The sequence below is a fragment of the Hemiscyllium ocellatum genome, chromosome 18, assembly GCF_020745735.1.
Source record: "Hemiscyllium ocellatum isolate sHemOce1 chromosome 18, sHemOce1.pat.X.cur, whole genome shotgun sequence".
Lineage (NCBI taxonomy): Eukaryota > Metazoa > Chordata > Chondrichthyes > Orectolobiformes > Hemiscylliidae > Hemiscyllium > Hemiscyllium ocellatum.
In genome coordinates, this window is record NC_083418.1 from 77,720,244 (window position 1) to 77,743,955 (window position 23,712).

The following is a 23,712-nucleotide window of genomic DNA, read 5'->3' on the forward strand; positions in this document are numbered from 1 at the left end:
ATTCACTAGAGTTTAGAAGGTTGAGGGGAGATCCAATAGAAACTTACAAGATTATGCATAGCTTAGAAAGGGTGGAAGCTGGGAAGTTGTATCCGTTAGGCGAGGAGACTAGGACCCATGGGCACAGCCTTAGAATTAGAGGGGGTCAATTTAGAACGGAAATGCGGAGACATTTCTTCAGTCAGAGAGAGGTGGGCCTGTGCAATTCATTGCCACAGAGTGCAGTGGAGGCCGGGACGCTAAATGTCTTCAAGGCAGAGATTGATAAATTCTAAATCTCGCAAGGAATTAAGGGCTACGGGGAGAGTCTAGATAAGTGGAGTTGAAATGCCCATCAGCCATGATTAAATGGTGGAGTGGACTCGATGGACCGAATGGCCTTGCTTCCACTCCTACGCCTTATGGTCTTATGATTCTCCAGAATACATTCAGTTCTAAAGAATAGCCATATCAGACTGAAAACATTAGCTACACAAAGAAGAATTTCAGACGAGCTAAACTTTTGGAGAGGTAAGGGTAGGAACCGGTGAGGAAAGAAAGGTTTAAAATAATCGAGTGTGGAGGTGATAAAGAAGGAGGATTTCAGCACCAGATGAACGAAGGCAGGAACAAAGACTGATGGTCTGCCAAAGGCAGCAGTAGGTAGTGATGTACAATGTTATGGGCTGGGAGCTAAGTTAGCAATTGAAGAGACACTGAGATTCAGCTGGAGAGAACAGCCAAAAAGGGGGAGGAAATCTTTGGCAAGGTCTTGGAATTTGTGGCCAAAGGTAATGAACTCCAATTTCTGACTGCTAAACCAATCAAAACTGTGATGCATCCAAGATTGGATACTGAGCAATGACTCGAACAAAATAGAGGGACTGTCAGCAAACAGGTCAAGACGGTTATGCAGAAATTGAACAGATATCATCAAGTACACTGCGAATCTAACTTCATAACTGGGGAATGATGTTGCTAAGGGGCTGTCAGATAACTAATGGGAAAAAGAAATTAACTTATTTCCTGAAATTTGAAGCTCAATGGAATAGCACGATGATCATGACACGGACTCAGACCCACAAATAATTTCCAATATTTGAAAAGAAATCCACATGAAAGATAAAAAAACTTGGTAAAATTCTAAAATTATTTTTCCTATGTAGGAAAATTCCTTAAAAGTTTGAAATCAAAGAGAATGGAACATATATACACGTACGTAATATAGTACAAAATCCCAGTCAATTTTTGGCTAGTTTCATTCTGATCACATCAAAATGCAAAAGCAGGACGTTGTGGATACATTAACAAAACAAAGAACTATGGACGCTGGAAATCTGAACTAAAAACAGAAATTGCTGGAGAAACTCAGCAGGTCTGACAGCATCTGTGGACAGAGAAACAGCATTAAAGTCTGGAATCCAGTATGCCTTCTTCAGAATGACCTGAAGATGGGAAACTGGACTCAAAACATTAACAATGGTGGATACATAGCCTGTACCAAAAAAAACCATCAAATGTTAGCTATTCAGAATTCTATCCTGCAGAATTATCTCCAATATTTATCAGGAGTCTGCACTGAGAAACATCCTTTTTTTTCAGGTGATTGATGTTATCTGCAAAGGAAAACACTTCTCCTGAAAAAGTTTCTAGCTAAAGGAAAGGGACAACATTATCAAATGATGGGCAATAACTTACAGCAAATGTATCAATGTTATGTGAAAAGAAATATAATTTGATGCAATGGCCTCACTGACTTCAACCAATAGAAACAGCAGCATAGCACAGCTCAACACTGCAGCTTCCACACCGTTAATGCCTTATCCAAACTCCCCTATTGGGATGCTGTAAGCTAGTGATCTCAACATGTAAACAGTGATGTGAGATAATCCTAGAGTCGTAGAAATGTACAGCATGGAAACAGACCCTTCAGTCCAACTTGTCCATGCCAACCAGATATCCTAAATTAAGCAAGTCCCATTTGCCCGCACTTGGCCTGTATCCCTTCCTGTTCATAAAAGCATCCTGGTGCCTTTTAAATGTTGTAATTCTATCAGCCTCCACCACTTCCTCTGGCAGTTCATTCCATACATGCACCATCATTTATGTAAAAAAGTTACACTTTAGATCCCTTTTATACCTTTCCCCTCTCACCCTAATCCTATGCCCTCTAGTTCTGGACTCCCCATCCCAGGGCAAAGACTTTGTCTATTTATCCTATCCATGCCCCTCATGATATTATAAACCTCTAAAAGGTCACCCCTCAGCCTCCGACACTCCAGGGAAAACAGCCCCAGCCTATTCAACCTCTCCCTATAGCTCAAACCCCTCAACCCTGGCAACATCCTCGTAAATCTTTTCTGAACTCTTTCAAGTTTAACAACATCTGTCATGTAAGTATGTCAGGGCTTAGTGATTTGTGCAACCACAGAATGTGCCCTTATCACTGCCCAGGCTGGCGCACTGCAAGTAACCCCATATAGCCTTCAACACTGGAAAGTCAAGACAAACAGACAAGTAACAGATTTCTTCCAAACTATGCTCTCCAGTAATATAGTCCTGTGTCATCTCCTCCCCAGAGAGAAAAAGGTGAACAGGAGATCTGAAAGAATTTTGCAAAATCATCAGCAGGCTTGATACAATAAACAGGGAGAAACTGCTCCTACATGTAAAAAGATTGGGAACAAGAAGGCATAGATTTCAAGTGATTTACAAAAGAAGAGAGGGATAAGAGAAAACCTGCATCACTCAGTCAGTAATTAATATCCGGAATGCACTGACTGGAAATGCAGTGGAGACAGATTCAATTGAAATATTTACTGGACAATTATTTGGATAAATATTATGCGCAGGAACATCAGGGAAAGGGCTGGAACTTGGCAGCAAGTAATGATGCTTCTGTGAAGAGTCAGTGCAGGCATGATGGGTCAAACGGTCTCCTTCTGTGCTTTAATAATTCTGTGATTCTGTCCTTACTCATATCCTGAACAGATGAACAGTGTAGTCAGTCCTGTTAAGACATGTGTTCAATGCACGTTGGCTTTTACGCAACTGAATAATTTAGACAATTATTTGTAGAACACAAACTTTCCTCACCTGTATTGGTCATAACGCAATTCTGACCCCATTAGTTTAAATGGAGCGGCCAATGCGCCATTTTCTTACAGCGTGAGATCGCACGAGAATGGAACTATCACGTTATATCAGAACTGACTACATTTTTAAAAAAATTTGACTTTTCCTCCCATGACAAAATATGCTTTAAGGCAAAGATAGATAGTTTTTTTTAAACAGTACAGGAATGAATGGCTATGGTGAGAGGGCGGTGAAGTGGAGCTGAGTCCACGGACAGGTCAGCCATGATCTTACTGATAGGTAGAGCAGGCTTGAAGGGCCAGACGGCCGACTCCTGCTCCGAGATCTTACCTTCTTATACTGGTTAGTTCAAATTGAAGTAAATTGTTTCTAAAAACTGATGTGGCAAATCCAATAAAACATAAAAAGCAATGAAACAGGATTATTTTAATGATATCCATGTAATCTGATATGCAAAATAAATCCAAAGCACCTTTTTAAAAGATCTACAAAGATGAGCAGCATTCTGTTTATTCAGCATATCTTGCAATGTATCTGGGAGGAAATGTAAGCTTGCAGGTCATATTACTATCTACATTTACAAATTATTCTAACTTCTTACATTTTCAAATGGATATCTGCAATTTCTACCATTGCTCTGATGATATGAGTTATAGCAAGACAAAGCAGTGCTGTGGGTGATCGGACAACAAGATAACCTAGCTGCCTTGCCCTTTAAGCAGGGGATTGATGTGTAAACATTTCAGTATTATTAGCTCCTGCGTATTCTCAAACAATTCTTAACTGGAAAAAAAAATGCCTTTGTTAACATCAACATCCTCATCCACTCAGAATACGATGAACATACTGAGCCAGTTTCCAGAAGTCACTATTATTTTAGCAAAGAGAGCCCTGATAAACACATAGCATTTAATAAACACTTATCCTCAACTGCTGAAACACAATGCAACAACTTTAATACTATTTGCTCTTAATATATGCAACTTGGAATCAGTGCCACTAACATCATGTCATAAATCTCTTTAGAGATATTTATTACGATTTTTCAGAGCAATCAAAATCCTTACCCAAATATCAATTTTTGAAATGAAACCTATTTGACAAGTCACAAACACAAAGCACTTTCTCAGATTCTCTTCCAGGACTGCTTTACAACTTTGACCACATTTTGCCTGGCATCACCTTGCTTTCTACATTATCCCTCTGCTGAAACATGCATGAGCCAAAAATATACCAGCTTCATGGTGACATTATTCTGTTCCCAACGCCACAGCATCACGGACATTGTCTATCCACCACACAGCCACCTGCTTCTTAGCACGTCAGATCCCAGCGACTGGCAGAAATTGCCATTACAAATCCAAAGTCATTCCACGCATCCTCGAAAGATGCAAGGCTCCGTTTCCCTTTAGTTCATGCCATTCTGGAACGAGGTTCATTTTTGATTGGGGTGAGATACTGTGGGAAGATGCAAGGCGCAGGCTGTCAATGCAAGCAGCTTTCAGATTCGCAATGTGAACTGCGAATGAGCTTCAGGAGGGAAATCTGAACACAGAGGCTTCCCCTCCCCCTGTAACCACAAAGCCATTGAGATTGGGTGTCCTTAGTTCAGTGTGGGGCTCTCTCTTCTCTTCAGACTGCACAACGATCAAGGAAGCTCCCTCTCAGTTTCAGTAACTGTGGCGCAGCACTCTGTTCAAACAACACATGTGGAACAATGGGAAAAGAATTATGAGATTCCCTTAAAGTTAAAAAAAATCACTGTTTGATAAGGAACGCAGCCAATTGCTTTCCATTAGGAATACAAGAATTTCAAGTTCTGCTGTCCAAAATTAAGCAGGCGGGAGAACATTCAAGCTGTCCTCTGTTTTATTTCTCAATGTAATACCTCACTGTAGGCAGGCATGCTGCTGAATAGCCATCATGCAACTGGCCTCGATGTTCAGGGAAAGGTCACAACTTTCGAGGGAGACAGTGAGAGTGAGAGTGAGAGAAAGAGAGCGGGAAGGTGTAAGAATTGATCAACGAGTCCCTAGAGAGGCAGGGACAAACACCAGTTTAAACATGAATGGATTTGTGGTCCCATGGAATCAAGTGTCTGTAGCTTTCAAGAAAAGGAAGTATTTCCAATACATTTTCTTAACATCCAAAAAAGAACAACAATCAGTGTAAGGTCTGCACTGCATGTCATTCTTCTCTGGCACAGGGACAGCTCTGTTCTCTGTCTTTTATCTTCTGAAGGATCCAGGGTAGCATTGCAGTGCATAAACGACAATACTGTCGTTAAAGAAACAAATGCAACGCGGTTTCAAACATAGCATGTCAAATGGTGGTAAGGATCTAACTGTTGCAATGCGTCTATCATAATTACTTATATAATGGGGGGAGTAGCATTGAAGTTATTCACTCGTTCTGTCTGTGTAACATATTGAGCACGTGTACAGTTAGAACTGCAATGTTTTTATAGGTCAGCATTCCTCCTACACGAGTCATCAGATGACAGAGCAAAAGTGCAAGGAAATTGACAGGAAGCAGATGGCTGTATAGTATGAATGAATTTGAGCTGCATACACATGGTTATCACAAAGGCTATTATCGTCAAACTGAGGAGGATGTCCGCTCAGAACCAGTCTATTGTTTTAGTGGGAACACAGCCTGTTGAACACTGCGGTACAGCTAAAGTGCAGCTATTTTTTTCCACAGAAATACAAGGATATAGTTTAAGCAATAAATAAGAAAGAAAACAAAACAAGTTTTTTCTTTAATGACAATTGCCAGCACCATAAGCTGAGCAAAACAAGTTAATGTGCTTGTGTATTTCAAGGTTTCATTCACAACACAAAACATACAACAAGAAAAGATCATTTAATCTTTTATTAAAGATTGGCAGCTTTCCCATTCTGCCCACATATTATGAATGTATTTTTACTATGTATTTTAGTTGTTAGTGCAGCTGCATACTGTATTTATTGGTGGTCTACTGTTCAGGACTGGTCCCTTGCCAAAGGAAAGAGACTTCAAAACTAAGTCGCATCCCCTGGACAGAGTGCTGTTTTTTCACACTGAATTCATATAAAGTCTATGCCATTTATAAATGAAGCCAGATTCCTCGAGGAACAGCAAGGCAATATTCAAAACTGTCACAATTCTATAAACATCACACTGGCCAGCCAAAAGGTATATTGGGCTTCACCTACATGTATGCTGAGCATACTAATGTTAGGTTAGAATAAGGGTAGTATAGATAGATACATTGAGTGCCACTGGATTTCTACTCCTGTTACTGCTTAGGGAACCACGTCAGAAATGCAAGTGTGTGGATGTCAGAGCACTCAGCTGTAATGGTCCTGCCAGCCAAACAGACTAACGGTATTTATCATCAAAGGCTCACAAATGAATGAAAGGTCTCTCTGGCAAGATACCAAACAGTGGATGCACTCACAGAACTGGAGTCCAACAAGACAATGACAATTTTACAAGAGGAAGGTTGGAAACCCAGAGAGAAGAATTAAACTGCTACCACCTCAGGCAAGTACTAATCAACAGGATAACACTTGGAAAGATGAAGTCATCATGGTCCTACCAGACCATAAGGCTGCTCTCTCATTAGAGAGAGACCCCAACTGGTGATAGCTTAACCTCAGGATCACCACACCGCAGGCAAGGGAAGAGGTTGAGGACAGCCCTTCATGATAACCTCAGCCAGTGCAGGAACTAAACCCATGCAGTTGTTATCACCCAACATTGCAAAGTAGCCATCCAAATAACTGAGTTAACTCAAACCCTATGACTTACGACCTCACCTACAAGAGGGCTGCTTTTGTATGAAATTCAATCTTATAAATGGTCTTCCTGTTTATATAAAACCAGTACAATCTCCTTCCATATTAATGAGTTTGCACAAGCAAATACACAGAAAAATGTTAAACACAAAAAAGAGAAAACCGCAATGCAGGAAGACTTATCCAAAATACTTAAGTTTGGAATCACACAATGGAACTGTTTGAATTCAGGCAGGGAGATCTCTCATTGTAAAAAGACAGAAGCTCAGCAAATGTGGAGAAAGAAACAGTGTTAATATTTTGAGTCCAGTATAACTCTTCTTCATGAGGTTGATAAAAGCATAATTGCACAGACCCCAAAATGAATTCAGGCAACAGCAGTTCATCAGAAGATGGCGGCTCCTTGAGACAAATATTAAGATCCTACAGCCGTGACTTTGACAAAAGGAGCCAAGGCAATGTGAGAAAAGACTTTCACACGATTACTGCTTCAGGTCTGGAATATACTGCCTGGAAATGTGGTGGAGGCAGATTAATTGAGATATGTAAGAGGGAATCAGATGATTATTTAATTTTTAAAAATGTGCAAGGTTACAGAATAGCCTTGGTTATCTGAACATCAATTATCCAAATTTCGGATTATCTGAACAAGATCTCAAGGTCTCGTAAAAACGTTATCTGTTATCTGAACAATCAATTATCCAAACAAAATGCTCCCCATCCGTCTTGATCAGGCAATCAAGGTTGTTTTGTATTTAGAAAAGGCAGGAGAATGAGACAAAGTCATAAAGATCGTTTGGAGAGCTGGTGCAGACAGAATGGGCTGAGGCCTCCCACACAATAATTCTGAGCTCCGCCGGGAACTGCTATTCGATTGACACAGCAAGATCCCGTCGCTTGAGATAGGGCAGACAATGGGACACACATTGAATAGCAGGCTGGATTTAGTCTATTGAGAATAGAGTTGACAAAGAGGAAGGTGTTGAGCTAAAAGGAGGGAGCTCAGTGGAGAGATTAGTTTTCTATTACTCTCTCAAGGCTGAGATTGACAAATTTATAATCAGTAAGGGAATCAGTGTTCTGGGGAACTGGCAGGAAAGTGGAGCTAAGGACCTCATTGAATAGCGGAGCAATCTCGATGGGCAGAATGGCCAACTTCTACACCTACGCCTCACTGTCATGAAGAGCCAGCAGAGTCACAATGGACAAAATGGGCTCCTCCTACACAACAAATCTACTGGGACCCTTGGCGGAGTTTCTTCTTTTAGCTGAACAGTGGGATTTAAACATCTTAGTTGAATGGCAATGGTCTTCTGTCAGAAGAGTGTGGGATCAAGCCCCATTCTCGAACCCAAGGATGCAATCTCAGCTAGTATTCCAGTGTTGTATTGAGGGAGTACTGCACTGTCAGAGACAGTGTCTTCAGAGATCACAAATGTCAACTCTGAGTTACCCAAAGGTGCTCAATTGGACCTGACATACAAACACCATGATGTAGCGGCTACAACAGCAGGTCAGAGGCTGGGAATACTGCAGCAAGTAACTCAACTCCTGACTCCCCAAAGCCTGTCCACCATCTACAAGGTACAAATCAGGAATGTGAGGGAATACTCCCCACTTGCCAGGATGGGTGTAGCTCCACCAACACTCAAGAAGCTTAATGGTATACAGGAAAAAACAGCCTGCTTGATATCCACCACATCCACAAGCATCCACTCACTCAACCACCAATGCTCAGTAGCAACGGTGTGTACTATCCTGAAGATGTACTGCAGATATTCACCAATGATCCTGAGACAGCACCTTCCAAACCCATGACCACTTCCATCTAGAAGGACAAGGGCAGCAGATACATGGAAACACCACACCCCATCAAGGTCCCCTCCAAGCCAATCACCATCCTGACTTAGAAATATATCACTGTTCCTTCACTGCTGCTGAATCAAAATCTCGAATTCTCGCCTGGACAGAATCGTGAGGTCACCCACAGCAGGAAGACAGCAGTAGTTCAAGAAAGCAACTTGGATTCTAATGTCAGAGATGTTCCTGGAAAACATACAAAACAACAGCAAATCTGACTTTTACAGTCAACTGGTCCTATGAAACAGAACATGTATCATCTCTCCTCTGCATCATGTTAGTGAATGTTAATTATGGACAAGGACAATATTTGGCTTGTGCATTTTGAGATTAGGAATGGGAAAAACAAAATGCAGGCAGCTAAGATTTTCATTCCTAACTGATTCCCAGCAGCTCCTTCTGGAGATTTAGAATCACTACAGTGTGGAGGTACGCTATTGGGCCCATGGAGGAACATCCCAACCATAGCCCCCCTATCCCATGCTAATACACGTAGCCATCCCTGGACACTATGGGCAATTCAGCACGGTCAATCTACCTGATCTGCACATCTTTGGACTATGGAAGGAAACCCATTCAATCACAGGGAAAATGTACATCCTCCACACAGACAGTCACCTGAGGCTGGAAGTGAACCCAGGTCCCTGGTGCTGTGAGGTAGCAATGCTAATCACCATACCACCCCATAAACTTTGTGAAATCATAATCAAACTCTCAGAATGGTCTTCCTGTCAAACAGCCAAACAAGCCTTACTATCATGTCTTAAGTTAAAGATCACACAACACCAGTTGTGTGATTTATAACTTTGTACACCCCAGTCCAACACCGGCATCTCCGAATCATATCATGTCTTACAAATGGAGAAGGGTGAGTTTGTGATTGCAGAAGGTCCCTTGCACTGATGAAACCTAATTCCAATAAACAGTGAATATCAAAGAAAGAGGGAAAAAAAAACCTCCAATCAACGATGCATAGTTACTGCAATAATCTGCAAAGAAATCACAGATCTGCTGTCAACCAGCTGCCTGGGATTTATCTTGATTAACTGCAGGATACAGCCTCAGGAACAAAGACATTCATGTTTACGTTCAATCTATGAACATTGAGGAATTGCCAGCAGTGTGATTGGCAAGGCTGATTTCCTTCATGCTCATCTTTGCTCTTATTCTGAAACACAATGCGCCAGATGCTCTCGCTCAGGATTTGCTTTTCAAAAGTCAAAATACACACAATTCATTCAAGTAAACATCTTTATGATGTCTTGCTGAGAAAGAAAGTACAATTTCAAACTCCACAGTGGAATACCAATTGTCCCAAAGAAGGAAAGGTTGCGCAACATGAGTTGTGTAGATCCTAAAGCCTTATAAATGTGTTCCGTAAACTCACATGCCGCTGGAAAATATTGCAATGCAAGGGAGAGATGATATCCAAAAGAAGTTAAGGACAGAATCAATTTAACTAAGGAATAATAAAAAACTCCAGTTATATTGCTGGGTCTAGTCCACATGCACCCAACGGTGTGAGGAAGCAGAGGAACGAATTTGCAAGAAAATTATAGCAAAGTGAATGATTAGATTAGATTAGATTAGACTTACAGTGTGGAAACAGGCCCTTCGGCCCAACAAGTCCACACCGACCCGCCGAAGCGCAACCCACCCATACCCCTACACTTACCCCCTACCTAACACTACGGGCAATTTAGCATGGCCAATTCACCTGACCCGCACATCTTTGTGACTGTGGGAGGAAACCGGAGCACCCGGAGGAAACCCACGCAGACACGGGGAGAACGTGCAAACTCCACACAGTCAGTCGCCTGAGTCGGGAATTGAACCCGGGTCTACAGGCGCTGTGAGGCAGCAGTGCTAACCACTGTGCCACCGTGCCGCCCATGATCTATAAAATAGTCATAATGATGGACTTGAATTAGCTGAATATATAGTATCAGTGTAAGGGGGCAGAAAGGGGAAACAGTGTGTGCAGAAAAGCTTTCTTGCAGCAGTATAATTCTAGGACAATGAGAAAAGGGCACACTGCAAGAACCTGGGTCTTGGGAATGGACTGGACGAAGTGGAAGGGTCAGTGATCACCGCATTATAAGGTTAAAGATAGCTATAATAAAGCAGAAAGCAAAGTGTAGAGTAAGACTAATTAACCCGGGGTAAGGATTTGGGTTAATGGTTGGCACAGAAAATGGTAGCTAAACAAAAGGGAAAGGCAGAGAAAGTAAACCTAGATTTCCTTGGATGATGGAAGAGTTAGAAATTAAAGTAAAGAAATAAAAATATACTTAACTGGATGTTCAATAGATAATGAAATTGAACTAAGTTGAACGTAGGTGGTTCTGAGGAAAACAAATATGAGAAACACAGAGGGATTATGAATGAAGACTGGCAGCTAATGTAAAGGGGAGGGCCAAATTCCTCCACAGGCACACCAAGTAACACCATGGCAAAAGGAAAAGTAGGATCAATTCGGACCAAGTTACACATGGAAACGGAGGACGTAGCTAAGGTAAAAAATGCAAAGTTTGTATCCATCTTTAAGAAGAAGGAAGATACTACCTGGACCATGTTGTGATTGGAGGCTGAACAGCTCCCTTCTGTGCTGTAAACATCCTCCGTTGCATGTAAGAGAAAAAAGAACAACTTTGCATTTATGTAGCACTCTCCAGCACCTCAGGATGGTGTTTTTACCTTTATGGTGTTGTGGAAAGTGGTTTATTATTAAAATCTAATGGATCCTATATTCATGGACAATCTCAGTTATTTTGTGAGAAATTTGATTACCACATGTCTGGTTGCATGGAGGCTTTGATGGTTTTTAGTGGTTTGGTGGAATCTGGTGGTTTCTACTGGTTATCCAAAATGTTATTCATCCAACACTAATGAAATGAGAGGAAAATCTCACTAATTACAATCAGTGCCAATTGAGTTTCCACAATGTTTGTCTCAAAAACAATCCCAGAGCAGGACCACCAAACAGAGTTCACCACCAGCACAAGCCTGAGCTTCAAGCAGGCTTTACATAACATCCCTCCATGTGCAAGGGCACAAATAAGCACTTTTTGGTAGCTATTTGGTATAATTTTTTTTAACAACACAAAAAGTGCCCACTGTCCACCACCCAGCTGTAAGGGACACCCTTGTTTAATGAACACCCCAGGCCTTTCTACCTGGACTTCTACCTACTCACCTGGCCTACATTGCAAACTCTCATGAGCCTGTCCCATTCAGCACTATTTCCTGGTCTGAGAACCTACTACAATCATAGAAACAGCCACTGATCCTTTTTAAACCTTTAAGGTATTAAATATAAAAGCAGGGATGTAATCCTGGAACTACAAAGACACTGGTTATGCCACAGCTAAAGTTATGTTCACAGTTCTGGTCAGACAGAGAGAGAGAGCATGGGAGATTTACAAGAATATTGCCTGGACTCAAAAAATATAGTTATCAGGGACATTTAGGAAGCTGAGTGGATGACTTAATTGAGGTGTATAAAACAATAAGGAGCTTAGATAGCGAGTGGATTATGAAGACCTGTTTGCCTCCAATGGAGAGACCAATGATCAAACGGCACAGATTGAAGATGACTGGCAGAAGGATTAACAGAGACATGAAGAAAATCTTTTCACCCAGAGCATGGTGAGTGTTTAGAATTTGTTGTTTAGTTTGGAGCTGGAGGTGGAAACTCTGAACTCATTTCAGGGAACCTCGATCTGCCCTGAAGCACAGGATCCTACAAGGCTGGCTGTGAGCTGAACATCCCATATTCAGAATGGAGAAATCAGAATTTCAAGCAAATTGCCTTCACAACATGAAATGGCTTCCAGAGCAGGCAGTTAGAAAATGACTGTGCTTTTGAGCTGCTGAAAATTAAATTAATATTGGTGACTCATCAAAAATGTTCTCTCTAATTAATCAATTTTTGGCTGTATTCATCAAACTAATTAACTTTTGGGTACATTCAAGAACATTGTTCAAACCAAGACAGACATGAAACAAATGATGTTATGTTTTGCGAAATGCAAATAGCTTTGAGCAGAAACCTGAAGGATAAAAGATTCTCAAAATATTTGGAGAAATTTGCACCCATTTCCTTGATTATATCTTCGAAGTAGAAACTACTCGATTGCACTTTGTAATTAAGTAAAGAGCAACCCTTCAGGATATAAATGGCCAGCAGCATACACACTGAACAAATATCAGTATTCATCACACACTCATTAAAAAAGAAGTTTTCAAGTTGCCTTCACTTCCATAGTCAAAGTTGTCAATAGTGCACTCATTTCGAAAGATTCATAATGCAATCATTGATTTAAGCTGCAAATGTGTTGCTGGTCAAAGCACAGCAGGTTAGGCAGCATCTCAGGAATAGAGAATTCGACGTTTCGAGCATAAGCCCTTCATCAGGAAATTCCTGATTCCTTGATTTCCTGATGAAGGGCTTATGCTCGAAACGTCGAATTCTCTATTCCTGAGATGCTGCCTAACCTGCTGTGCTTTGACCAGCAACACATTTGCAGCTGTGATCTCCAGCATCTGCAGACCTCATTTTTTACTCGAATCATTGATTTAACACAAGACTATTTGTAGACTGCAACTGGCCACAGTATTTAGCAACACTAATAAAACATCAAAGAAATTCTAACCAGTCAAATGGTGCTTTAAAAGATAAAGACACAGCATTACAGCTAAGCTGAATTAGTCAGTTGAAAATACACATCCATCACTGTCACTATTGCCCTGTTTAGTCTAGCTCAATACTTCTTAGAAATAAAGTAGGAAACCACAAATCCAGACACTGCATAGCTCATCAATAGTCCAAATCTTGTTGGACAGTGCTATTTAATGAATGACTTGTTCATCAGTCTGAAGGTTTAACTGAGTAAAAGTCATGCTTTCTGTGTAGTCAGGAATCAGAACATATTGTTAACCTAAATCTCTGAGCTTGGAGAAGGTCACTGATCAAACTGCTTTGGATCTGATTGAACAAAGGTTACATCACTTTGCAAATAAAGGCTATTACTATTCACTTTCATCACATTTCTGGAGGCGACAGCATTATCTTGGTCAGGAATATTACACTAAATGCCCTCCCGCGTTCTGCTTGGGAGCAAGAGAGGTGAGTGGGATTGTTTGTGTCCGTTGCCTATCCACCTCTGCTGGAACCCAACCAGAATCGGGGTAAGATGGCAGGTTAGGCTTTCCGCTCTTGGACCAGATGAGGTGAGGCCACAGGATGCGCATTGGAGGGCCACCTAGTGACTGACGATGCCCCTATTGGAAGAACAGCTCTGATCTCTCTGTCTACACAGTCCCACCAACTGCACAGGCCCTTCTGATCAGATTCCACTCTGAGCTCAGCACTGCTGCTGCTCTAGAGTGTACTGCTGTCCCAGCAGATCCCATCACTCCCTCCTTGTGTGGCTAGACATCAAAGTATAGGAGCAGGAGGAGCCCCTCCAACTTGTTCCACCTTTCAATGAGATCATGGTCGATCTGTGGTCTAACTACAATAGCCTTTGGGTAAAAACAAGGACTGCAGATGCTGGAAACCGGAGTCTAGATTAGAGTGGTGCTGGAAAAGTACAGCAGGTCAGGCAGCATCCAAGGAGCAGGAAAATTGACGTTATGGGCAAAAGGCCTTCATCAGCAATATAGGCAGGGTGCCTGCAGATGACAATAGTCTTTGACCCAGATCCTTAAATAGATAAACCTTCATTAAGCAAAACTATCTCAGATGTAAAATTAACATTTTAAATTAAAGTTTATGAATTTATTACTTATACATTTATTGTAAATTAAAAATGATGAATCTACATAAAATTCTGTAAAACTACACAGAGGGTTTGTCAGTCTGACATAGCATTGGGACACAGACAGACTTCACACCCATTGTTTACAAACCTGAGCTATCCTGAGAATGTAATTTTAAAAGAAGTTCAGGGGTTTAAATATCAAAGAACAGAAAGTAGCATATCCCAATATAAAAAATGAAAGTTTTAATCTGGGATTGTTTACCATATCACATCTCCATGACACTGGACTCCTTTTGCTATAAATTCTGTGAGCATGATCTAATTCTCCACAACCACCTGATGAAGGAGCAGCACTCCAAACGCTAGTGCTTCCAAATAAATCTGTTGGACTATAACCTGGTGTTGTGTGTAGAGGTTTGGAAGTTAACTGGTCAGTTGGCTTAATGGGTGAGGGTTCTGACTTCAATGTAGACTTGGGTGCTAGCAGAAAATTGCAGGTTTGTGTCCTGCTGCGATTGTTTGGGGCAGCATGGTGACTCAGTGGTTAGCACTACTACCTCACAGTGCCAGGGACCTGAGTTCGATTCCACCCTCATGTGACTGTCTGTGTGGAGTTTGCACATTCTCTCTGTGTCTGCTTGCGTTTCTTTTGGGTGTCCCAGTTTCCTCCCACAGTCCAAAGACGTGCAGATTAGGTGGAAAGACCATGCTAAATTACCCATAGTGTCCAGGAATGTGCAAGTTAGTTGGGTTAGCCATGGACAATGCAGGGTTACAGGAATGGAGTGGGTCTGAATCAGATCCTCTTTGAAGGATTGATGTGGACTTGATGAGCTGAATGGCCAACTTCCACACTGCACAGATTCTACAAAGTGCTTTCTGCCATCTCTCCTGAAGAGTCTGGCCCTAATTCTTAATCTGTGCCCCTAGTTCTAGAATCCTCAACCAGTGTAAGTAGGTTATCTTTATCTACCATGTTTTTCCTGTGAGTATCTGAAGGAGGCTCTGACAGGAGGTTGTGGCCCTTACTAATTGTCTGAACCACACGGTGTGGTAGTGATGGCTTGGCTGAGACTTTCTCATCGGGCTGGGGTTAAATCCTGACCTAGGAGTCTGAACATGTGCAATTAAACTGGGAAGTCCAGAAGTTGCAGTCAGCAATCCTGCATTTTCCAACAGCTGAAGATTCCAACGACAATGAAATGTAAATCATCAAGTGGATGAGAATCTGCCAATTTGCGCATTTAGCTTCAATATAAAATTGTGCGAGAAAGCGAAACCTCATTGAACGAGATGCAGTTCGTTCTTTGACAAGTTCATAAGTAATGATAATGCAAAAAATGCTTGTGGTCTTTGATCAGTTAATTCTTTATTTGTGGAATGTCACATTTCTCCTTTATGAGAATAAGTTTAAATTTTCATACGTCTTTTCAAAGGTTGTTTGCCATATATCAGCATCTACCTTAATCCCACCTGCATGTCCAAAGATTTAAGCATCTTCTTTGAAGTCTTTAATTAAAAGCATAAAATGCGGAATATTTGATTTGTTGGCTTTAAGACTGCTTCAAAGTGATTGGCTGCTTACCCTGGTTGATGATGAATAATGCTGGTCCTTGGGTTAGCACAAGATTCAAACTATCATTGGAAAAGGCGAACTGCCATGGAAATTTCTACAGAGTACTAATTTTGTGAATGCTGCCATCCATACGTTCTACATGTGTGTATTATTTAGGGTTTAAATGATCGAGTGTGTGTGTGTGTGTGAGCAAGGGTAGCCATCTCCTGCTCAAACAAGAAGAGATTTGTTGAGTAACCCAGATGTAAATTATTGCAGCTCTGCAACTATTTAGCGTTCAAAGAATAGACTTGACATTACTACAAAGAGATTTTAAAGAATCAAATGCTCATGACCGCATCATAGAGAGTGGTGCTTATTACACTCAGTCACGTATTAACCTTTTCAGACCCTCTACCATGAGGCCTTAAAACACAGGAGCAGAAGGAGACCATTCGGGCCATCGAGCCTATTCTGTCAATCAATGGTTGATCTGATAATCCTAAATCCCACTTTTCTGCCTTTTATTCACAACCCTTGATTCCTTTACTGTTCAAAAGGCATTCCTGAAGAAGGGCTCATGCCCAAAACGTCGATTTTCCTGCTCCTTGGATGCTGCCTGACCTGCTGCGCTTTTCCAGCAACACATTAGATTAGATTATCCAGTGTGGAAACAGGCCCTTCGGCCCAACAAGTCCACACTGACCCGCCGAAGCGCAACCCACCCATACCCTTACATTTACCCCTTTACCTAACACTACAGGCAATTTAGCATGGCCAATTCACCTGACCTGCACATCTTTGGGCTGTGGGAGGAAACCGGAGCACCTGGAGGAAACCCATGCAGACACAGGGAGAATGTGCAAACTCTACACAGTCAATCGCCTGAGTTGGGAATTGAACCCAGGTCTCTGGCGCTGTGAGGCAGCAGTGCTAACCACTGTGCCACCATGCCATTCGGCTCTGATCTCCAGCATCTGCAGTCCTCACTTTCTCCCTGTTTAAAAAGTGATCAATCTCAGCCTTGAATATATTGAACTACCCAGCCTTGCCAACCCTCTGTGATAATGAATTCCACAGATTCATGAAACATAGAAATGAAATTCTTCCTCATCTTGGTCTTGAATGTTGACCCCTTACCCTTAGATGATACTCTTCGGGCATAGATTCGCCCACAAGAGGAAACAACCTCCCCACATCTATCCTGTCAAGCCTCTTATGAATCTTAGATATTTCAGTAAAGTCTCCACCCATTCTACGTTCCTATCAGTACAATCATAACCTACTCAATCTCTCCTCATAAGAAAATCCCTCCATATCTGGGACCAATCCAGTGAATTTTCTCTGGACTATATATCTTTCTTTAGACATAGAGACCAAAACTGTTTTCAGTATTCGAAGTTGGTTTAACTAGAGTATTTTATTATTTTAGAAAGTCTAGCCTGTTTTTATATTCTGTTCACTTTGAAATAAAAACCAACAACCCATTTTACCTTTTCTATTATCTGCTGAATTTGTGTGCTACTTTCATGTGATTCATGCACAATGACCCTCAAATTTCTCTGCTCTGTAGCTTTCTGCAGTCTCTTTCTCCATTTAAATAATACTCAGCTCCTGTATTAGATTTCCTACAGTGTGGAAACAGGCCCTTCGGCCCAACCAGTCTACACTGACCCTCCGAAGAGTAACCCGCCCAGTCCAATTTCCCTCTGACTAATGCACCTAACACTATGGGCAATTTAGCTTGGCCAATTCACCTGCACATCTTTGGACTGTAGGAGGAAACCAGAGGAATCCCACACAGACAGGGGGAGAATGTGCAAACTCCTCTCAGACAGTGACCCATGGCTGGAATCAAACCTGGGACCCTGGTGCCATGGGGCAGCAGTGCTAACCACTGAGCCACAATGCCACCCCTATGCTGGAGATCAGAGTCAAAGCATGTGGCCCTGGAAAAGTATAGCAGGTCAGGCAGCATCTGAGAGGCAGGAGAGTTGACATTTTGGGCATGAGCACTTCATCAGGAATATGGGAGTCGGGGGTGGGGGGGGGGCTTATCTCAAGGGGACTGGGGGATAAATAGGAATGGGCACAGGGCTCTTGACTCTCAACCAACAAAGGGCTTAACCAATACCAGTTTTGAAATTTTCAACTGATCTAACCTTTCTCCTCTCTTTTGTTTGGGGGGTGGATGGGAATGAAAATTACAGACTTCCGAAAGCCTTTTCTTTGGAAAGATGGATTTGGAGAATGGCTCCTGTTCAAGACTCCAGTTCTGGATGAATTTTGTCTTCCTGCTATAGTTCATAAACTCACAATTTTTCCCAAATCTTACTTCATCTCTCAAGGTTTCACCCACTCACTTAATCTGTCTATATTCCTTAACCTGTCTCTATATCTTTGTTGACTCTTTGTGTCATCCTCACCACTTGGCTTCCCACCTATTTTAGTGTCATCTGCAAACTTGGTCATGGTACATCCACTCCCCTCAGCCTAGCCATTAACACTTGTTGTAAATAATTATAGCTTGTCCCATTGACACTTCACTCACGACAGATTGTCATCCTGAAAATGGCCTTCCTTATCTCAACTATGTCTTCTTTCAGTTAACCAACCTCTGTCCATGCTAATATACTAGTTACAAGGCCATGGGCTCTTAAGTGGCCTTATCTGTGGCACCTTATGAACACTTGTTGAAATGTAAATATATTAAATCTACGGTTTCCCATTAGTTATCCTGCTTGTTACCTCCTTGAAGGATTGTATATTTGTCAGGCATGATTTCCCCTCGTGAAGCCATCCTGACTAGCTGCTTGATTAGATTACGTATTTCAAAAAACACTGCTGTTTTTATAATAGATTCAAAACATTTTCCCAAAAGCAGACATTAAGCCAATGGTTTTTTTTGTCACTTTTTTTTTTAATAATGGCATTATATTGGCAGGTTTCCAATCCTGTGGGACTTCTCCAGAATCTAAGGATTCCTGGATAATTAATCCCGGTGTTTCCACTCTGTCTTTGGCTACTTCCTTCATTGGTTGGGGGACATAGAAACACAAACATATCGTAGTGAGACTAGGCCATTTGGTCCATTGAGCATGCTCCGCCATTCAATGTGATCATGGCTGATCATCCAACTCAGTTCCCCCTTCCTGCTTTCCTCCAATAGACTTTGAACGCCTTTAGCAACAAGAACTATGTCTAACTCCGTCTCAAAAACACTCAATGTTTTGTCTTCAACCACTTTCTGTGGCACAGCATTCCACAAGCTCACCATTCTTTGGACTATCAGTCTATGCGGAAACCAATCATTGCAAAATCTGGACTATTCTTGTGCTTTACAAAACAACCCTTAATAATCCTCAAACCTGCAGGGCAGTTCTTGTGGCATTGCCTGCGGTAAGGGAGAAGGCAACAAATTTCACGACATTTGAACCGATCCATAATGCACAAGGGATTGAGGCAGAACCAATGAAAAGGAAATACTCTGACTTGTAAGTGATTCTTGATTTATTCCATATCCACAGCCACCTCTAATTTTCTTTGGAAATTGTTCTCTCATTGCATTATTTTTATTTGAAGAAGGTTGCTGCTATATAATGCAGTTAATGGCTGAAAGGGTTAACTGATATTATGAGATAAGCTTCGACCATCAGGATATAAAGGGTTGTTTCTGGAAAGAGTGTACCAGTTGCCAGTTTTTGTTATACTTGTTTAATGCCAACTTCCAAGTAGCTAAACAGTAACGGTCATGTAACGCAGACATAAAAACCTCACTGTTCAATTCTATGAAAGAAGCGTATTCTGTTCTAACCAAGCTTCTCTTCTGCTGAACGTTTTATGTAGATATTAGATTAGATTACTTACAGTGTGGAAACAGGCCCTTCGGCCCAACAAGTCCACACCGACCCACCAAAGCGCAACCCACCCATACACTTACCCCTTTACCTAACACTACAGGCAATTTAACATGGCCAATTCACCTGACCTGCAGGTCTTTGTGACTGTGGGAGGAAACCCACGCAGACACGGGAAGAATGTGCAAACTCCATACAGTCAGTCACCTGAGGCAGGAATTGAACCCGAGTCTCTGGCGCTGTGAGGCAGCAGTGCTAACCACTGTGCCACCGCGCCGCCCATTACCACGGTGCCGCCCATATCCTTCCCCACTTAGAGTCACAGACTCATAGAGATGTACAGCATGGAAACAGACCCTTCGTTCCATGCTGACCAGATATCCTAATCTAATCTGGTCCCATTTGGCCCGTATCCCTCTAAATCCTTTCCATTCATATACCCATCCAGATGTCTTTTAAATATTGTAACATTTCCTCTGGCTGCTCACTCCGTGTACGCACCAATCTCAGCGCAAAGAAGTTGCCCCTTTGGTCCCTTTTAAATTTTTCCCCTCTCAACCGAAGCCTACGCCCTCTAGTTTTGCACTCCCCCATCCTGGGGAAAAGATTTTGTCTATTTACCTTATTCTTGCCCCTCTAGAAGGTCACTTCTCAGCCTCTAACACTCCAGGGAAAATAGCCCTGATCTATTCAGCTTAGCCCTATAACTCAAACCCGCCAATCCAGGCAATATTCTTCTAAATGCTTTCTGGACTCTTTCAAGTTTCACAACATTCTTCCTATAGGAAGGAGACGAGAATTGCACACAGAATTCCAATAGTGACAAAACCAACATCCTGCACAGCCGCAACATGACCTTCCAACTCCTGTACTCCATACTCTGGCAAATAATGGAAAACATACTAAACGCCTTCTTCACTATCCTACCTACCTGCGACTCCACTTTCAAGGAGCTATGAACCTACACTCCAAGGTTTCTTTGTTTAGCAACACCCCCGAACCCTACCATTAAGTGTATAAGTCCCGCCCTAATTTGCCTTTTCAAAGTGCAGCACCTCACATTTATCTACATTAAACTCTATCTGCCTCACCTTGGCCCATTCACTCAATTGATCAAGATCCTATTGTACTCTGAAGTGACCTTCTTTGCTGTTTACTATCGCTCCAATTTTGGTGTCAACTGCAAACTTATTAACCGTACCTACTACATTCACATCCAAATCGTTTATTTACTATCAAGAATTTAGACTAATTATAATAAGGATTGGTAGCAGTGACTCTACACAACTGTCTCAAATGATTCTAATGGACACGACGTAAGTTTAAATACTTTATGATTGATGGTTACATTGAGAATACTGCCCACCAATATTAAATTTTGGGTTTGCAGACATCACAACAAGCTGGTTAAAAGTGAAGAGAACACCGATCCTATTCCAAATAAAATTCAGTGTAGGATTTGGAAATGGAAGCTGAATAATGAAAAGCCAATCACTCTTACTGTTCTTAAAAAGGACAGCCTTGTTTTTGTCCATGTTGCATCGAAGCACAGAAAATAGGAGGAGGCCATTCAGCCCTCAGGCCTCTTCTACTATTCAACATGATTGTGGCTGATCTTCAAACTCAATGCAAATTTCCTGCACTATCCCAAGTCTCTGATGTCAATAACATGCAAATATCTAACGCTCTCAGTCTCAAACAGGCTCATTGCCTAAGCCTTCACAGTCCTTTAGGTAGGGAATTCCAAAGATACATCACCCTCTAAGTGAAGAAATCTCTCAGCTCTGACTACGTTGTTCCATATACCCAGGCGGTGCCCCCTGGTCCGAGATGTCTTAGGGAAGGGAAACATCCTACCTGCATCGAACTCAATGAACCCTTTAAGAATATTCTATGTCTCAGCAGCTGATTCATTCTTCTAAACTCGACAGGAAGGTTAATTAATGATCCACAGCTACAAGAATGGAAGATCTTTAAAAAGGACACAGTTCACAAAATGAAGACCTTGTTACCAAAGTCTATGCTTGACCTATAACAAACGGTTTTCAATAACTTATGCTGGAAGACATAACAGGACACCTTGCATCCAATTGCAAATGCTTAGACCTAGGAGGCAACAAATTGACAGAGAAGCAAAGGATTTAGCAGACAGTTTCATTCTAAAACCGTCTAGTATCCTGATTGAGATCTGCTAACTCAGCACACGACAAGGTTTGGATTTTAACCTGCAGGCTCTATATCTCAACTCCATGTTATCTCTATCAGCAGAGACATCAGGAGTGCTCAGCATTGTATCTTCAAAGAGATGGTTCAATTTGTCAGAAGTGTCTGGGGAAATAAAGCTATCAACTCCAACAGGAATTGTAAATGCCATGTCAGTCAAGTTACAGTGCTACTATTGCACGTGACTCATTAAACTTCATTTCAGTTTACTTGACTAACTGACACTAACTCAAAAAGAATCCCAGTCAGAATCAGTCAGGATCATCTCATCCTTCTCAAAGCAGCTTCAAGTTTCACTTCTCTTTGTCCTATTCCAGTCATATCAGCTGATTGATCCAAGCTTAAACTTTACACTATTTGAAATACAAAGCCATTGATAATGAAAACACAGCCTTTGATTCCCAGTGGGTCAATAAACTTTGCTGACTGAAGCAGGTAAGCTGGAGTAAGCTCAGGCAATCTTCTCGCATTGATCGTGAGATGAACCAGTCTCACATGCTGTTTATTAACAATTGAAAAATTCTTCGGATCTGGACTCCAAAATCAAAAAGCAGTAAAGACACAAAAGGGATAACACCACAAATCTGGGTTTAACAAATCTGCAGGCCACTTTTCAAACTTCTCCGTACAAACAAACAGAATTCATTGAAACATAGGAACCAACTGGAGGGGGAGGCCATTCGCCCCTTTGAGGCTGCTCTGCTATTCAACATGATCATGGTGACTCTGTATCTCAATGCCATATTCCTTGCTTCCTGCCCATACCCCTTGATGTCTTCAAAATCTGAAAATTTATCTTTTTCTTAAATTCAGCCTTTTGTGCTCAAGAATTCCACAAGTTCACCACCTTCTGAGTGAATGAAGAATTCTTTCCTCAATCCTAAACAGTCTATTCTTTTTTTCTCCTGAGACTATGTCCCCTTATTCTAGACTCTGCAACCAAGGAAAAGCAGCTTCCTGTCATCTAGTCTGTCCAGTCAAAAGAACTTGATACATCTCCTTGATTTATACAAATTCCTTTGATAGCATCGCAAGACAAAGACCAAGGCAACACCAACCCAAGGAAACCTAAACACATAAAAAGAACGTAAGGTATAACACCAGCGCTTCACCAGAGGCTCACTGATGATGTTACCTAATACGGTGACAAAACATCTAAAAATGAACCTTCCAGCTCAGCGAGCAAACCTACATCCAGAACCTCAACCTGAGCTACAAATCTTCTCAAAACTTGCTTAAGTCAAAATGTCCTACAAGTGTCAACTAAAAAGTGGGAACAGGATCTGAACCGAGTTCAATTGAAAGTAGTAAGTGTTTGATTAGAGTTGAAATAACTCCACAGAGGCCGATATCTCATCACCCTTTATTTACACATGGACCCTGATCCAGCTCCCTCAGAGTCAGCTCTCGGAGTGAACAGAATCTCTGAAACTCCTGTTTATATCTGTCAGTCAGGACTCCCTGATTGGACCAGTTTAACAGCCCCAGTCAGGGAACTCATTCTGTGAGGGCCACCTAGCTGACCTCTTTCCAATCACCAGGAGTGTAAAGGTGCAGGCTTTATCAATTTATTTATTATTTGTAGCTCTTGTTTC

At 41.6% G+C, this 23,712-nt stretch overlaps 1 protein-coding gene across 7 annotated transcripts in view; it reads right to left on the reverse strand.

The window, feature by feature from the left end:
• nav2a (neuron navigator 2a) overlaps positions 1–23,712 on the reverse strand; it is a 590,475-nt gene that overhangs the window by 481,889 nt on the left and 84,874 nt on the right. Inside the window, exon 1 of one of the 7 annotated variants that reach the window (XM_060839108.1) lies at positions 4,310–4,383. The exons of the other annotated variants lie outside the window; for them this stretch is intronic. Within the exon in view, the coding sequence (XP_060695091.1) occupies positions 4,310–4,360 (51 nt within the window). The 5' untranslated portion in view covers positions 4,361–4,383. Of the gene's footprint in view, positions 1–4,309; positions 4,384–23,712 lie in introns of those variants that run through there. 7 annotated transcript variants of the gene reach the window in all.